Source organism: Mauremys reevesii, linkage group 19 (genome assembly GCF_016161935.1).
Source record: "Mauremys reevesii isolate NIE-2019 linkage group 19, ASM1616193v1, whole genome shotgun sequence".
NCBI lineage: Eukaryota > Metazoa > Chordata > Testudines > Geoemydidae > Mauremys > Mauremys reevesii.
Window position 1 is genome coordinate 5,580,093 of NC_052641.1, and position 16,700 is coordinate 5,596,792.

General features: G+C 54.7%; 1 protein-coding gene across 1 annotated transcript; it reads left to right on the top strand.

The window, feature by feature from the left end:
• Nucleotides 1–923: 923 nt before the first annotated feature.
• On the top strand, nt 924–15,641 carry LOC120386938 (zinc finger protein 436-like). The gene is made up of 5 exons (XM_039506999.1): nt 924–1,255; nt 4,305–4,541; nt 7,950–8,065; nt 8,605–8,694; nt 13,154–15,641. Exons 1-5 carry the CDS (start codon nt 924–926, stop codon nt 14,671–14,673), a joined length of 2,295 nt encoding a protein of 764 aa, XP_039362933.1. The 3' UTR covers nt 14,674–15,641.
• Nucleotides 15,642–16,700: the final 1,059 nt, after the last annotated feature.

Below are 16,700 nucleotides of genomic sequence, written 5' to 3' on the forward strand. Positions count from 1 at the left end.
AGTCCCAGGGCTTGGGCAGTGCCTACACCACAACTGAAAAGCCCTGCCGAGAGGGAATCAGTGGGCATGGGCCAGCCGCAGGTCACGATGTCTGATTGCAGTGTAGACATACCCTCTAAGCCAGGTCCTCTCGGCTCCTTCCCTTCCTTACGTCACCTGCCAGCACTCATCACCGGTTTGTATTTAACATGGCCCCTTGCCCGCTGTGCCGCTCACCAAATCTATGGCACCTCTGCCCTGGGAACTTCAGATCATTATCTGCTGCTCCCTGCGTCCCTCTGTGGGCCAAGCAGGGGAGGCTCCCTCTGGGGTCCCAGACATGGGAGGAAGCAGCACAGGCCACATGCCCTGAGGGGATCAGAGGGCAGCTCAGCACTTGTGTGTTTAAATGCTTCACAGGAGCCAAGATGGCAGAGGTGTGAGCTTTGCCCAATGCTGCTCACACCACTCCTGAGTGAGGGACGGTCTCAGTCCAGCAAGTCAAGCTGGATGTTGGCACTGCATTGAGCTACTGGACAGTGTACATGGCAAGCCACATGGATTCCCTCCTTGCCAGGGAGATAATGACAGAGGAGAATGCAAAGGTTTTCCGGGGCAAGCAGAGCTTAGCCAGACACCAGAGAGCTTAGTGTGTACCGACCCTTCGCAGGCACTGCCACAGGCTGGATTGCACACAAGGCCATCCCCAAGACTTGTAGGCAGTGCCAGTGGTGCCAGGGGGCAGTGCGAAGGCTATGATGCCAGGAGGCAGTGCTGTCTCTGTGGTGCTGGGGGGCAGTGCTGTCTTTATGGTGCCAGGGGCAGTGCCAAGGCCAGGGTGCCAGGGGACAGTGCTGTCTCTATCATGACGGGGCAGTGCAAAGGCCAGGGTGCCAGAGGACAGTGCTGTCTCTATGGCACCCCAGGGCAGTGCTCTTTCTGACATGCTTGAGCGCAGTGCAGAGATGGTGGTGCTGTGGGGCAGCGTGGAGGCTATGGTGCCGGGCGGCAGTGCTGTCTCTGTGGTGCTGTGGGGCAGTGCAGAGGCCATAGTGCCAGGCGGCAGTGCTGCCTCTGTGGTGCTGTGGGGCAGTGCGGAGGCCATGGTGCCGGGCGGCAGTGCTGTCTCTGTGGTGCTGTGGGGCAGTGCAGAGGCCATGGTGCCGGGCGGCACTGCTGTCTCTGTGGTGCTGTGGGGCAGCGCGGAGGCCATGGTGCCAGGTGGCAGTGCTGTCTGTACTGCTTTGGGGCAGTGCGGAGGCCATGGTGCTAGCAGGTGGGATTCACAGATTCCAAGGCCATAAAGAGACCACTGTCATCATCTAGTTTGACCCCCTGTATAACACAGGCCAGAGAACTGCCCCCCAATCATCCCTAGGGCAGATCTGTTAGAGAAACAGCCACGCTAGATTTTAAAATGGTCAGTGACAGAGAATCCAGGGATCCAGCACAGGCACCTTCCTTGTCCCTGCTACTCCTCTCCTCTGCCCTATGCTGCCAGGCTGAGAATACCGGAGACTCCAGGTCCCTTCACCCTCCACACCCGGACAATTTTCTGGGTTGCAACAGGCCATAAACATTTTTAAATGGGTCCCAAGCTCAAACCGGTTGAGAACCACTGCTCCAGGCTATTTCAAACATAGTGTATCAAGTAGAACAGGTTAAAGTAGTGACATGCTGTATATTATAGGGAACTACAATACAGGAACTCTATTGAGATAAACACCTACAAGATCTCTATCAAGCATTCTTAAAACTACAGTACCCACCTGCTGAAGTGAAAAAACAGATTGACAGAGCCAGAAGAGTACCCAGAAGCCACCTACTACAGGACAGGCCTAACAAAGAAAATTACAGAACGCCACTAGCCATCACCTTCAGCCCCCAACTAAAACCTCTCCAGCGCATCATCAGGGATCTACAATCTATCCTGAATGACGATTCCTCACTCTCACAGATCTTGGGAGACAGGCCAGTCCTCACTTACAGACAGCCTCCCAACCTGAAGCAAATACTCACCAGCAACCACACACCATACAACATAAACACTAACCCAGGAACCTATCCTTGCAACAAAGCCCGATGCCAGCTCTGTCCACATTTCTATTCAAGTGACACCATCATAGGACCTAACCACATCAGCCACGCCATCAGGGGCTCGTTCACCTGCACATCTACCAATGTGATATATGCCAACATGTACCAGCAATGCCCCTCTGCCATATACATTGGCCAAACCGGACAGTCTCTACACAAAAGAATAAATGGACACAAATCTGACATCAGGAATCATAACATTCAAAAACCAGTGGGAGAACACTTCAACCTCTCTAATCACTCAGTGACAGACTTGAAGGTGGCAATTTTGCAACAAAAAAACTTCAAAAACAGACTCCAAAGAGAGACTGCTGAACTCAAATTAATATGCAAATTAGATACAATTAATTTAGGTTTAAACAAAGACTGGGAATGGTTGGGTCATTACACTAATTGAATCTATTTCCCCATGTTAAGTTCTCCTCACACCTTCTATGGGTCATCTCGATTATCACTTCAAAGGTTTTTTTTCTCCTGATGATGATAGCTCATCTCAATTGATTGGACTCTTACAGTTGGTATGGGTACTTCCACCTTTTCATGTTCTCTGTGTGTATAAATATCTTCTGTCTGTGTGTTCCACTCTATGCATCCGATGAAGTGGGCTGTAGCCCACGAAAGCTTATGCTGAAATAAATTTCTTAGTCTCTAAGGTGCCACAAGGACTCCTGTTCTTTCTATTGACTGTGTATTTCTCCAGGTGTGCCTCAGCACTGGCCTGCTGCACTGCCCCCTAGGGGCTGGCTTAGGAACTGACTGTATTACCTTTTCAGTAACCAAGACGTGATTCCAATGGTATTTGCACCTGTCCTTCTCTGCCAGGTGAAGGCACCTGTAGGAGTGAGGGTCTGCTGCGGCCTCATGTGGTGCCAGAGCTTATAGGTGCCTGTAGGAATGCAGAGCACCTCCTGGACTTGCCTCTGAGCTTGTAGTACCCCACGCACTCAGGGATCCACAGAGGCTGGGGGCCCAGAGTCCTTGTCACATCCCCATGGGGTGGGAGGCAGCTACAGACAAGCAGAATGACAGGAAATACTGAAAGGTGAAGCCCTCCAATGTGGCCATAGGGCCAAAGAGAGAGAGAGAGAGCACAAGACAAGCCCTCCACCACTCCATTATTTCTATTCCAGTGGCTCCAGGAGACCTGCCCCCAAAGGGTTTGAACACAAAGCACATGGTGAGACAGCACGAGAGGGATACAACAGATAAATGGGGAGAAGACAAGCTAACAGCAAAGCCATCATAATAGTGCCGCAGCGCCAGGATGCCCAGCGCCCGCCATTGGGTGCCATCCCAGCAGGGAGCAGTTGTAAGCAGGGATTTGAAGAAGGGCGTTGGTGGCTTTGTGGAGAGCAGCTGCCATGCAAGGGGTCTGGTCTGGTCCTGGTCCTGGTCCTGGTCCTGGCTGCTTTGGAGGGTTCATTACTGATCACTAGCCCCCCTCCCCTCCTTGTGTGCTGGGAGTCTCAGAGGAACCATCTCCTGGAGCAGCAGGGTTGCATTCAAGATGTGACGACTCATCTTTCTGCTGCTTGCTGCCTCCTTCCTTGGTGAGGAGGAGGAAAATCTCTCTCCCTTGGAATAGGCATCATGCTAAGCAGCTTTCCAAATGTATTTGTGTCTGTAACTGAATCATGAGGAACTAGTCTGGGAGGTCAATTACCCGTTCCAGGTAACCTGAGAAGGCAAATGGAAGCCCAAGGAATAAGCATCAGATTGGGTGCTGGGTGCGAGGAAGATGGTCCCAGGGAAGTGTCTGGGAGGGAGGTGAAGGAAGGCCCAGGCCGATATTCTTTTAAGGGCCTGGGACCTTGAGCCTTGCAGGGTGGGTGAGGCAAAGCTCCCCCTGCTAACCCAGACAGATGTTTGGGGCAATTAGACCCTCCCCGGACGAGTCCAGGAGTGATCAGGTGACTGGAGGTGGGCGACTAAAAGCAGGCGGAGAAGGTTTAGTCAGAGGCTGCTTGATGAAGAACTCAGCCAGGGCCCAGCTCCAACAAGGAGGGCTGTGAACCCCGGAACTGAAAGGGAGTTTGCAGGCCTTGCGGAGCCCCACGCCGAAGGGGTGGGAGTATCGAGTGGGTTCTTTGGGGAGCTGGATGTTGTTTGACACAGCAGGCGCCGGGATTATGTCTAATGGCTGGGGGTGGACGCAGGTTATTCCTGGTACGTGGAGGGAAACTGAGGCCGGGGCTGGCGGCGGTGAGCCCTCCGCCCCTCTCCTGCAGGGTGCGGCTCCCTGCCAGGCGCGGGTGGGCAGGGCAGGGCAGCCAGTGCCCCAGGAGCGCGCCCCGTCCGCCTGCCCCCGGGGATGTGGCAGCCCTGGGGCCAGGCCGCCCGCTGTCACGGCCCGGGCCGCCCGAACTACGTTTCCCACAGGCCCTTGCGCGGGAAAGCGGCTTCCCCGGTGCGTCCCCGGGGCCGTGCGGAGGCGGGCGCCCGGCCTGGCTGCGGAGCGGGCCCAGGTGAGTGCCGTGGCGGGGGCGGGGGCGTGGAGCCCAGCGGGGCCCCGCGATCCGTCGCTGGGTTCCGGGGGGCGGCCGGCACGATCCCCGGGCCGCGGATGGGGCCCGGCCCGGGGAGTCAGCCGAGCTGGGTCGCTCTGCCACTGACCTACGGGCTGACATCAGGCCCGTCACGCTGCCGTTCCGTGCCTCAGTTTCCCCACCTGTCCCCTGGCCAGTACTAAGGCTGCTGTTTAAAGTGCTCCAAATGGCCGGGGGGTCAGGACCTTCTGTCTAAGGCAGCACCTCCCACTGAGGTCAAACTCCCCCTGGCTGGAAAGACCTTGTGTCACTTCACAAGAGTAAAGATGGTGGCCACTTTTTCCATATTCCTGCCAATGTGTTATATTTTGCCTGTCTAAATTAATCCTCCTCCTTCCCCCCACCCCCGCACTTTCAGTGGGGTATGAGATTTTGCCTTTCTGCCCCAGTGTTGCTGTGAACAGTAGTTGCTGTGTTTCACCCCAGAGGCAGCTACACTGCTGTATAATGTGGGCTCTAAACGTATGGACCAGATATAGCTTAACAGCTCAGCTGGTGGCCTTGCCTGCTGTAGGGAGACAGGGAACCAGTGTGCCCTTCAGAGCTAGGTTAGCATGCTGCAAGAATTACACACAACCAGTTACAACCCCCTGGGGCTTTCTCTCACAAGAAACAGGCCCAAAGCCCTTTTCCCTGGATAGGCAAATAAACTGTAGGCATAAGAAGAGTGATTAATGGATTCTAAGGCCACCATTGTGACCCAGTCTAGGAGTATCAGCCAAATCACCCATGCTGTTAAAGTCATGGGCCAGCAGTGAAAATGTCACTTCAAAAGATAAACTTTGCAGCTCCATCTGGGGCAGAACATTCCCTGTTACTATTGCCTTTACATGCAATGTGTATGTTTTTTTATGTAAATGCCTCCTATGCAACCGCCTGTTCTCTGCTCAGTAATGTGCCTCGGCCCTCTCCAAGCTAGTCCAATGTGTCCAGCACTCACAGTACTGCAACTTTCGAAGTAGAATTACTTGAAAAAACAATTCTCTTTAAAGCAATAGACAACTCAGGTCCAAAGCCCTGCACGCTTACTGCCCAAAGCTAAGAAGGGCACGTTGTACCCATTAGGAGCTGCTGTTTAAAATCCTCCTGAGATATTATTGGAGTAAAATGAGTATCATCATCATCATCATCGTGAGACATCATCTGTTTTTTCCCCACAAATACAGAACTGAAATATTTATTAAACTCTTCCGACTTTTCTGCATTATTATTGATACTTCTACCATTTACATCTACTAATGGACCAATACCATTGTTAGGATTATTTTTGTTCCTAATATACTTAAAAATTTCCTTCTTATTGTCCTTAACTCTGCTGGCCATAGATTTCTCCGTGTGTCCCTTTGCTTCCCTTAGCAGTTTCCTACAGTTCCTAGCTTCTGATTTATATTCAATACAGTACTATCCATTTCCCCCTTCTTCCATTTGTTGGCTTTTTGTGCATCCAGTAAAGTGTCTTGACCAATGCCCAGTTGTCATTCACATTTTTCTGATTAAATTCTTCCTCCCAGCTGATTTGTCTCAATTGTTTTCAAGTTTGTGAAACTCGTCCTTTTAAAGCGCTAAGTATATATATTGCCGTTTTGAACTTTCACACGTTTAAAATGTGATCAGGTCATGATCGCTTGCATCTAAGCTACCATTAATTTTTAGTTCCAAAGATAGGCTCTGAGTCACCTTGGGGAAAGTAAAGGCAGCCCAAGGCAGAAGGCTTGTTCTGAGACAGAGCTGGCTGGCTGCTGGAGCTGTGTTTTTGGGGCAGGGTGTGTGCATTAATAATGGTGGGTGGGGTGACTGCCAACTCGCTGCTGAGATCCTGAGCTGACCTCCTTTTAAATCTGCCTTCCAGGAAACCTGCAGCTCGTTCCTCTTGTCCTTTGAGCCTGGTCTCCCTTCCTCTCACTCTGAGGTTTTGCTTCACCAAGGGCAGCCCAAACTTTGCAGGCTTCTGTCCCTGTAAGAGATGGGGCACTGTCTCCCCGTGTCCTTTGCCACACCTCTCCCACTGACCCCTCCCCAACTCCACACTCATTGGCAAGAAAGGTGCTACTGTCCCTTCAGGGAGCTGCCTGCTCCCCATAGCCTGCTGCAGCCCAGCCCCAGACCAGCAGGCCCAGCTCCCAGGCAGCCTCTTCTCTGGGCCTTGGTCCCAGCAGCCATTTCTCCCCCAGGTTCCTTACTGCCCTGGCCCTGGCCCTCCATCCCCCATACTGCCTACGCTCTTGCTAGGATCTCTCACCACCAGTGCTGCCAGCCTGAAGAGAGAGAAAATCCTGCGATGTTCTGGATGACTGGATTGTGTTGTAGGATTGGGCTGCCCTGCCCACCCCGAGGGTGAGGGGCTGTCAGTGCTGCCACGCTCCCAGCTGGGTTGGGTGAGGGGATTTTGGCTCCTGCTGCAGGAGCTCTCACCCCACCTCTTCCCATCCCTGCCCAGCAATTAATCCTACCCCAATCTCTGCTCCCCCTGGTCTCTTCACCCCCTCTCCCAGGCCTGGGGGGGGTGCAGAGGGGTCCCCTCTACCCCTTCCAGGCTGGGGAGTGGCTCCAGGGGTGCAGCTCCCCACTCACTCAGGTGGGGGAGGGGGAGGACACCCCGGTGGCTTTGGTTTGCCGAGGGGAGAGGGGGAGAGAGAGCTCCCCCTGCACCAGCTCTGATCAACTGCCCGCCCCTTTGGGCACAATAACCAATCAGAAGGCTCGAATTGGCCTGAGAACGTGGCACGAGCTGGCCCTGCTGCGCTAGGCCTCACCCAGCCAAGGCCGGGCAGCGATGTGCTCCCCTGTGCAGGGCGGGGGGGGGAAGCCGGTACAAATTACCGGGGCCCAGCGGTCCGGAATGGGGCCCGGCTTCATGGGCCCTGTTAGCCAGTCTGCCCGTGTTGGGGGTCTGAAAAAAATTTTTCACCGGGGCCTGAACCCGCTCTCGGCAGCCCTGCCCCTGTGCCTGCGGGGTCCTAGAGATGCCTGACTGCTCCCGTGGCCGGGTGCCTGGCGTCCATGCCATCTCCCCAGCTTCGCCCCAGGAGAAGGAATCTGGGTAGTGAGTGTGTAGGTGTTCAATGCAGGGCTCAGATTCCTGGAGCAGGGGAAGAAGCTGGCTGCAGTGAGGCCTGGGCCCTGGAGGGCTCTGGCACTTTCTTCCTGGCCTTTTGCTGCGTTTGTGGGACTCAGCCTGGCCTCAGCCCTCCAATTTCAAGTGTGTTTTCAAGCTGCTGGCTCTGCTCCTCCTTCCCCATCCCTGGCCTAGGCACCTGGGCAGGCTGGGCCCTGGGGCCAGGGGCAGCACTGGAGGAAGGTATTGCATGAGGCTATCTGTTGTTTAAGGTGCTGCCGGTTTCGCCGAGATGCCTGTGACTCTTGGAGGCTGAGTGGGCTGTTTGGCCAAAGGGCAGAGGCCCTCTCCATCATGCAGGAGAATGACCAGACTCCGCTCTCACAGGGTAGGAGATTGATTTGACTCAGACCTGCTCTCAGTGACATGCATGGATCGACTCCAGCTCATACATCTTCCCTGACTCCTTACGCTTCGTAGTGATATGTGCCCATAAGAGCCCCTGGAGCCTGGGGATCTGATGCTGTCCCACCAATGGCATTAAGCTTTGGGCTCACGCAAGGATGGTGAAGCACCAGGAAAGGGTGTGGGGGCTGTAGATGTGACACTTGACCAGCAATCCCTGATGCTCCCCTTAGAGCTTCCTGGGGAAAGGCCAGGTGTTCTCATGCTCCTGTGAACTCCCTTCTCCCGCCCCTGGGACCCAGGCCCCCAGTCCTGGGGAGGGCCTGGGCTCTGTGCAAGGTTAGACATGGGAAATGGGATGTGCTGCGCTCTGGGTCCCTGTGGGACACAGTACATCTCCCAACAGATGGCTGACTTCCCCTGCCGTCTCCAGGCGTTTTTCCCTCCATTCAGGCAGCATGTCTCCTCCAGCACAGGATTTGGAGTTTGTAACCTGCTGCCTGTTTTCTTTCCCCTGAGCAGGATTTGTGATCTCCTGGATGGAGCAAGAGGAAGAGCTGCAGGTCCTGGATCCCCAGGACTTGGAGAAAACAGAGATCCCAAGGTTCACAGGTGAGGGCTAACAGCGAACTCAACTCAGGAACCATCGGTGCGTGAACCCAAAAGCTGGAAAGCCAAGAAGAGCTGAGCTGTCACTTTCCTGCCCCATCTCACCAGTCTCTTGTGCAAGGGCTGAAGCCCACTTAGCCACCTTCCTACCATGGGGCTTTTCTGCTTGGTTAGACATTGTGATCAGCCTGAAATTAGAGAATCACAAATGAAAGCCCCATTTAGTGGCAGGTCTGGTTGCGGCAACCCAGTGCTCACCCATGCGAAACTTCAAAAGCACAGAAACAAGAGGTTAAGGGCAGAATCTGCTGCATTCCTGGCCATCGTCCCATCACATACGGTGCTCTCTGGACATCCCCTCCCAAACTCTGTGCAAGGCTCTTCCCTTTCCACCTCCAGTAGATACCTCAGAGCAGCACTTCCCCCAGCTTCATCCAACTCCCGCTTTACCACGCAGCTTTCACTCCAACCCTGGTACTAAGAAACCTTCACACCATCCTATGGGTAACGCTGTGGTGCCTGAACACTGCCCAGGTTGTATGAAAGCGCGAGTTGGATGGCGAAGGGGGACGTGCTGCTTTGCAGTGTCTGGTAGAGGTGGATGGGAGCGCTGGACAGTGCTGCTGACAGTCCTGTAGAGAGCCTGAGTCAAAGACAGGGAGCACTGTAGTTTATTAGCCCCTTAATGTTGGTAACAGGAAAGAGACGTCAGTCTTCCTGTTTGTTCCTATCAGAGATGTCATGATTTTGGTTGGAAGGCAGCTCTGCCCTCTGCAGGGGTTGGGAGGACAGGTCCTCCAACAGCGCAGAAAACCAGGTGTGTATTCTTCACCAAGTGAGCAGCACCCATTGGAAGCAAAAGGCTGGATGGCTTCTGGCAGGAGTCAGTCTTGCGAAGAAAGTGGGGGGCGAGGAAGGGAACAGCCAGCTGGCCCCCTCCCCCTGAGCAGGATTTTCAGGGGAAGGGGTTTTCATGCTGCATCTCCTGGGTTGACCATCTTCTGGCAAAAACCTCCATACTCGGCAGTGCTGCCATGAGGAGAGAAGGAGATTCTCCAGTCCCCCATCTGGCCTCAGTCCCCTTCGCTCAGCCTGATTCGCTTTCTCTTGGCCTTCCCCTGCATCCATTAATGATGGTCCCCCTGTTGACCCCCACAGCCGCCTCCTCCCCAGATGATGGGAAAACCTCTGTGCTTCTGGTCTGCTTCTGCTGCTTGCTCTCTGAGAAGGGAGGGGCTCTCCTTGGCCTCGGGCCTGCCCGCCCGCCCTCTGGGGCAGGGATCCAGCAGTGCTAGCTGACTGGCCTTAAGTATCAGAGGGGTCACCGTGTTAGTCTGGGTCTGTAAAAGCAGCAAAGAGTCCTGCGTCACCTTATAGACTAACAGACATATTGGAGCATGAGCTTTCATGGGGGAATCCCCACTTCGGCACATGCGTCCGACGAAGTGGGGATTCACCCACGAAAGCTCATGCTCCAATATGTCTGTTAGTCTATAAGGTGCCACAGGACTCTTTGCTGCCTTGACTGGCCTTGGCATTGCAGCTCAGTGTGAGCATAGCAGGTGTCTCACATTTAGTGATTATAGGCAGTGACCTATAGTTAAGGTTACCTGACACTTCTCATTATAAGACCCTGTTTTCAGTGGCTTATGACTTTAAGTTTAGCAAACTGCTTGGGTTGAAATTTCCCATTCCGTGTGTCTGCCTCAGCCTGGTTTTTTGTTTGTTTGTTTGTTTGTTTTTAATTTTCAGGTAAAATGGTCTGCCATTTTCGAGAGCAAGATTAGGGGGAAATAATGGTTTTGTCCATGTTAAAAAAACCCAAGAAACCTTACAAGCATTTCACTGAGACACTGTAGCACCTTCTTGCATTGGGGCAGGGACTTGAAATTTGGCAGGGGGTCGCCCTGAGGTCAGGGTGTACCTTTTGCTGTTACCATGGGAAAATACCCACATTTGGCCAAGTTACAAACCTCTGAACAATTTCAGTTCACGCTCTCAGGAGAGACTTAGTCGAAATTCCCCAAAGATTCCATTTGCGCTGAGCATGCTGCAGCCCCCATAGCGTGTGTGCGTGTGACCGGAGGGCGCATCCACCTCCCACAGAGCGCAGGGCCTGCTCAGGACGGTCACTCCTGGGGCAGCCAGGGCTGAGAGCAGGGACCCGTCTCTCCTGTGCTCTCCATGCTCCCCCGCTGGGTCCAGGCAGAGGGGAGGGGAGGAAGGAGCAGCCTGGCTGGAATGTGGAGTGGGGGGAGATTAAAGGGGGGGGAAGGGAGGAAGAGGGGAGGGATGACGGGGGGGTGGAGGGAGGAAGAAGGGGACGTATGGAAGGGAGGGAGAGAAACTGGGGTGGGGGAGATAGGGGAGTGGGTAAGAACAGTGGTTGAAGGGCAGGGGCTTGGGTTGGGGGAGGGTAGCCATGGCAGAAGGGGTGGGTATAGGAGCAGAGTGGGGGGCCCGGGCAGGAGCTGGGGGGGGACAGAGACCGTTTGAGGGGACTGAGGCAGCAGGATCTGTGAGCACTATAGCACCCCCAGGAGCCCCGAGTCTCGTCCCAGTCTCGGTTTTCACAGGGCCCCTGCCTGTCAGCACAGATGGACGGTCCTGTCCCTGCCTCTCAGTTCCTGTGTGATGGGCAATCAGATAAACCAGCATTTTCATAGGTGGCCACTGTGTGTTCCTCATGTGCTGGGTGCCCAATTGAGACACCTGGGCTGGGCTGTAGACGTGCTGAGCTCCCCCAGCTGCAGCTGATGTGATGGGAGCTCTGCCATGAACACACAGGGCAGTAACTTGCCGAGTGCTCTGAAAAGTCAGACCCTCGACATCCCAAATCGGGCACCCGCAGTGAGCTGACATTGACACCTGTGGGCTCCGTTCCCCTCACCTCAGAGCTAGTGCTGCGCCACCATCCATCACTTAAGGCAGCGCTAGAAATCAGTGGACGTTTGGAGCCTAACTGCCCTTAAGGACTGGGCCTAAGCTGCTGCCACGAGAGCGAGCTAGAGAAGCCAGTGAAGAAATGAATCATTCTGTATTCGGGGCAGGGTTTGGACGGGGTCTAGTAGCACTGACCGGTGAGGGCAAGAAGAAATACAGAAGTACCTGTTCTCTGAGCACCGTCTGTCCCAGACACTGAATGAGGCAGGGTCCTGTGGAAAAAATAGCATGTGGTCATGTAATGAAAGACTCTCCCCTGATTCATATCCCCAGGGCGCAGGGTAAGGCTGCAGAGCAACCTTAATTCTGGCATTTCCTAACGTCTGCGGGTTTGACTCTGCAACCGTAATGTTTTGTTCATGTAATTCAGACGTATTTATAAACCCTTTCCAGGTGCCCTGTCCCGTTCATTAGAACACATGCTGCACGATACAGTATAAAGAGCAGCTCGTTCCAGGGCTGATTGGGGACAGTAAATAAACCTCTGGCCCCAAAAGCCTGGACTGTAGACGGGCATTGCAGGCTAACAAATCCAGGTTCTGGGGGGTCCCAGAGAGAGCAAGGTCCAGCACTGCTGGAGGCCATCCCAGAGCTGCCGTCAGCCCTTCCTCCTCATCCATCTTGAGGGGCTCCCCCTGCAGTGCCTGTGTGGCTCTGAGGCTGCTTAGGGCTTTATACGGTAACACCATCACCTCCGATTCCAGCTGGAAGCCTGGTGGAGCAGAACTCACGAGAGATGGGCTAGTGCTTCTCGGGTGTGGAGGCTGCCAGGAGAGGCAAGGGGAGGGCAAATAGAGGACATCCCTAGGAGTGCTGTAATATCTGGGGCATGTGTCTCAGCTGGATGGGAAGCGGGTGTGTAATTGGGCACAAGAAGGCAGCTTGCCTTGGGCGGCGTGGGCACTTCATGGAGCAGAGGAGCATGCACGGGGGGCAGGGATCTCAGGACTGAGCAAACATTGGGGCAGACACTCCTAGGCTGGAATGAGCCTGCTCCAGAAGGAAAGTGAAAGGGGCTTGGTGTTGAATGTCTCTTCAACCCAGAGCTAATCCGAGCTCTCCCCAAGTCCCGAGCGGGCTCGGGGATCATTCTCAGCCTTGCTCTGGGTGTTAAGACAGGGTGTGGGCCTGTGCTCTGTCGTGGGGGGTGTACAAATCACCTGCTGGTTTTCAGTCTTCTACACTAGGAAGTTGCTGTGTTTTAACTTTAGGAGTGAAAACCCGTTTAGTGACACTGGTTCAAACTCCCGTGTGTGGACGCTCTGATTTTGCTTTGAGTGACTTACAACTTATGCCCAGTTGACTTAAGCTACGCTGAAATAAGCGCATTCACACAGCCCTTGGCACAGGCTTGACCAAATAGATTTTAGATCATATCTTAAGTTAAACAGGTGCCACTCTGTAGACAAGGCCTCAAACCGGGGCTGAACCCCCATGCCTGTGTCCGCATGCCTCCCCCCCCGTCCCCCTGTTACCTTGGCACATGGGCTGAGTCATGGCCAGATTCTCTTTGTTCCAGCAGTAAATGGGGTTTTGGGTGACAATGTGGTGGAGACACCTGATCCTGAGGAAACTGATCTGCATGGGACACTGCTAGGGGGAGCCAGCGGGGCCCTTCTCCAGAGTCCCAAGAGTGACTGCAAGGTGGGCTGGGAATGGCAAGGCCCTGCAAGCCAACCCATCCCCGGTGAAGGAGCTACAGGGGATCACTACGATGCTGCTGCCCAGCCAAGAGCCTCCACAGGGGATAAGCCCTATAAATGCAGTGAGTGTGGGAAGGGCTTCAGCCAGAGCTCTGACCTCATCCGGCACCTGCGCACCCACACCGGCGAGCGCCCCTACAAGTGCCCCGAGTGCGGCAGGGGCTTCAGTGACAGCTCCACCCTGCTCAAGCACCATCGCGTGCACACGGGCGAGCGCCCCTACAAGTGCACGGAATGTGGCAAGGGCTTCATCCTCAGCTCCTACCTCATCCAGCACCAGCGGGTGCACAGCAGGGAGAAAGCCCACAAGTGCGCTAGCTGTGGGCGATGCTTCGGCCAGAGCTCGGAGCTGGTGCAGCACCAGCGCGCCCACCTGGGCGAGCGCCCCTACAAGTGCAGCGAGTGTGGGAAGGGCTTCAGCCAGAGCTCTGACCTCATCCGGCACCAGCGCACCCACACCGGCGAGCGCCCCTACAAGTGCCCGGACTGCAGCAAGGGTTTTAGCGACAGCTCCACCCTCATCAAGCACCAGCGCACCCACACCGGCGAGCGCCCCTACAAGTGCACGGCCTGCGGCCGGGGCTTCAGCGAGAGCTCCACCCTCATCAAGCACCAGCGCACGCACACAGGCGAGCGCCCCTACCTATGCACCGAGTGCGGCAAGAGCTTCAGCCTCAGCTCCACGCTCTTCAAGCACCAGCGCACGCACACGGGCGAGCGGCCCTACCTGTGCACGGAGTGCGGCAAGAGCTTCAGCCTCAGCTCCAACCTCCTGCAGCACCAGCGCACGCATGCGGGCGAGCGCCCCTTTGCCTGCAGCCAGTGCGGCAAGCGCTTCACGCAGAGCTCCAACCTGCTGCAGCACCAGCGCACCCACACCGGGGAGCGCCCCTACCAGTGCACCCAGTGCGGCCGCCACTTCAGCCTCAGCTCCAACCTCATCCAGCACCAGCGCACCCACTTGGGCGAGCGCCCCTACGCCTGTGCCCAGTGCGGCAAGCGCTTCGGCCTCAGCTCCAACCTGCTGCAGCACCAGCGCACCCACACCGGGGAGCGCCCCTTTGCCTGCGCCCAGTGCGGCAAGCGCTTTGGCGACAGCTCCACCCTGAGCAAGCACCGCCGCACCCACGTGGGGCAGTGCCCCTTTGCCAGTGCACGGTGCACTGAGGGTTTTGGGGACAGTGCCACGCTCCTGCAGCACCCGCACACCCACCAGCATGAGCAGCCCTACCAGTGCACCCAGTGCAGCAAAGCCTTCAGCCGGAGCTCCGGCCTGGCCCAGCACCAGCACACCCACAAAGACTGGCCCCTCTGTGCCATCGCGCCCTGCCCCTAACCTTGGCCACCAGGCCCCAGGGAGGGAAATATGTCCCGAGGCCCTGCAGCCCTCCGGCAGCGCCATAGCAGCATGGGACGAACGGCGAGCTCAAGCAGCCCGCCTTGGGCTCAGTGTCGCAGCGACTGTCCCCGTGGGCTGTGTGCCCGTGGGCTGGCATGCACTGATCACCTGCAGGCTACCAGCCGTGCACTCCCGGAAGCTGTGCAGGAGCAGAGGGAAGTTCAGACTTCAGCTGTGAGAGAGGCCCGACGTGCAGCAGCACATCCTGCTCCATATGTCAGTGCCCCAACCAGACACATCCCACTGGGAAATTGGGTAAGAACCTGTTTGAACGCTCTGGGTCTCAAAGTTCCACTCATGCACAAACATTGGCATTGGCTTACGAGAGAATGGACAGAGATCACCTAGTGGAATGGAGCATGCAGGGTGAGACTCATTCCCACTGCCCAGCAATAACAGGAGAAAACTAAGAAAAAGAAAATCTTGGCCAAGTACTGAGGGAAAACTTCCACCAGTGAGATCCGTTAGGCTGGCGCCCCATCTCTTGAGTTATTTAAAACTGACCTGGATAAAAAGAGCTTTCCTTAAAAGTCACACAAAATTGTCTCTAAGTGCGGGGAAGGAATTGAGCCAATCCCACACGGCGCGACTCAGGATGGGAGCTGCTGTCCAGCTCCAGTGTGAAACCGTTGTAGGGTCAGCAGAGTCGGGAGAGACTATCGGCCAGTGGCGGGTTTGGTAAGAATTGGAAAGGAGAGGACCTGCTCAGTGCATGTGCAGGCAGTGAGGTGACACGACGTGGGCTGGGGGTTTCTGACCCGGAAGTAAAAATGTGTTCTCTTTATTCTCATTCTCTTTCTGTGTCCTTCCCAGACAGTGTGTGGTTCTGTGTGAGATGTTTCTGTGAGGTCTGAGGTAGAGCTGTTATCATGTGCATGCAGTAAAGAGACTTGATACATTTTAAAGCACGGAGCTGATTTTAATCCCCCACCCCCCACAGCACCTGGGAATCCTTTCTCTCTATCATCTCCATCATGTATATTCCCTGAGAGCCCCCAAGTATGCCAGGTATATATGTCAGACATGGAAGAAAACAGGCCCCTTCCCCAGCGAGTTCAGAAGACTCTCTTAATAGCTCTGTACCAACCCCTAGAGCAGACGCCCGCCCTTCGGACCCTGCTGGGACACCGGTATTTCTGGGAGTTGCTGGAGGAGGTGGCGGTGAGAGTAAGCAGGCCATTCAAAGGATCCCTGCTGCTCCAGCAGAATCTGTGATCAGCCAGTGGAAGTTTAACACTCCCTGGGAGTGGCTGAGTAGCTGGATTAGGACAGGCAATAGCAGCTGGGAGTGTGCACTAATGGAAATGGAAACAGCCCAGTGGGTGAAAGGTCCCTGTATGCAGTGCAGGGGCAGGGAGCCTCCCCAGAGGCCATGCACCAGGAGGGAGCTGTCAGTAGGACTGGCTTTGGGGAGTGGAAGCTGGTAGGTGAACCTACCCCCAGAACCCCCCAGATTCCTGATCATTACTAGAAGGTAATCATGTCACTTCTTATAGATGGTAAAAAAAATCGGTCCATTCTGTAAGTAAAGGGATGGGATATTTAGTAGCGCCAAGTAATTCCATGTGATGTAATTGAATGATTTATTCTATGATAGAAATGTCTAAGTAAATCAGTTACTTAGAAAACACAAACCTAATATAACTGATGTGAATTACTGAATAGCTTTCAAATAGACAAGTCACAAGTAACCTTAAATCATTTATTAAAGTGCTACCAATTAATAGTTCAGTTGACATGATACTACCATAAAATGACCTCCCCGAGCCAATATACGTGCTGGAGGTCTCATGCAGCCAGTAGTAAAACGGTGCTGGAGTTTCTAAAAATTGTAGCACAATTTCTAACACAAGAAGGGTTAGACCAACACATGGTAGGTCTATTTTGGATCTCATAATGATAGATAAAAATGAGTTGATTACTGGACGTGGAAGTTGGTGGCTGTCTAGGAACCAGTGATCATG

Excerpts from the sequence above, each read along its gene's own strand:
- LOC120386938 (XM_039506999.1), top strand. The coding sequence starts at position 924 with ATGCTTGAGCGCAGTGCAGAGATGGTGGTGCTGTGGGGCAGCGTGGAG. Across the intron at positions 4,542-7,949 it reads TGGCTGCGGAGCGGGCCCAG|GTGCTGCCGGTTTCGCCGAG; the intron begins GTGAGTGCCGTG and ends CTGTTGTTTAAG. Across the intron at positions 8,695-13,153 it reads AGAGATCCCAAGGTTCACAG|CAGTAAATGGGGTTTTGGGT; the intron begins GTGAGGGCTAAC and ends TCTTTGTTCCAG.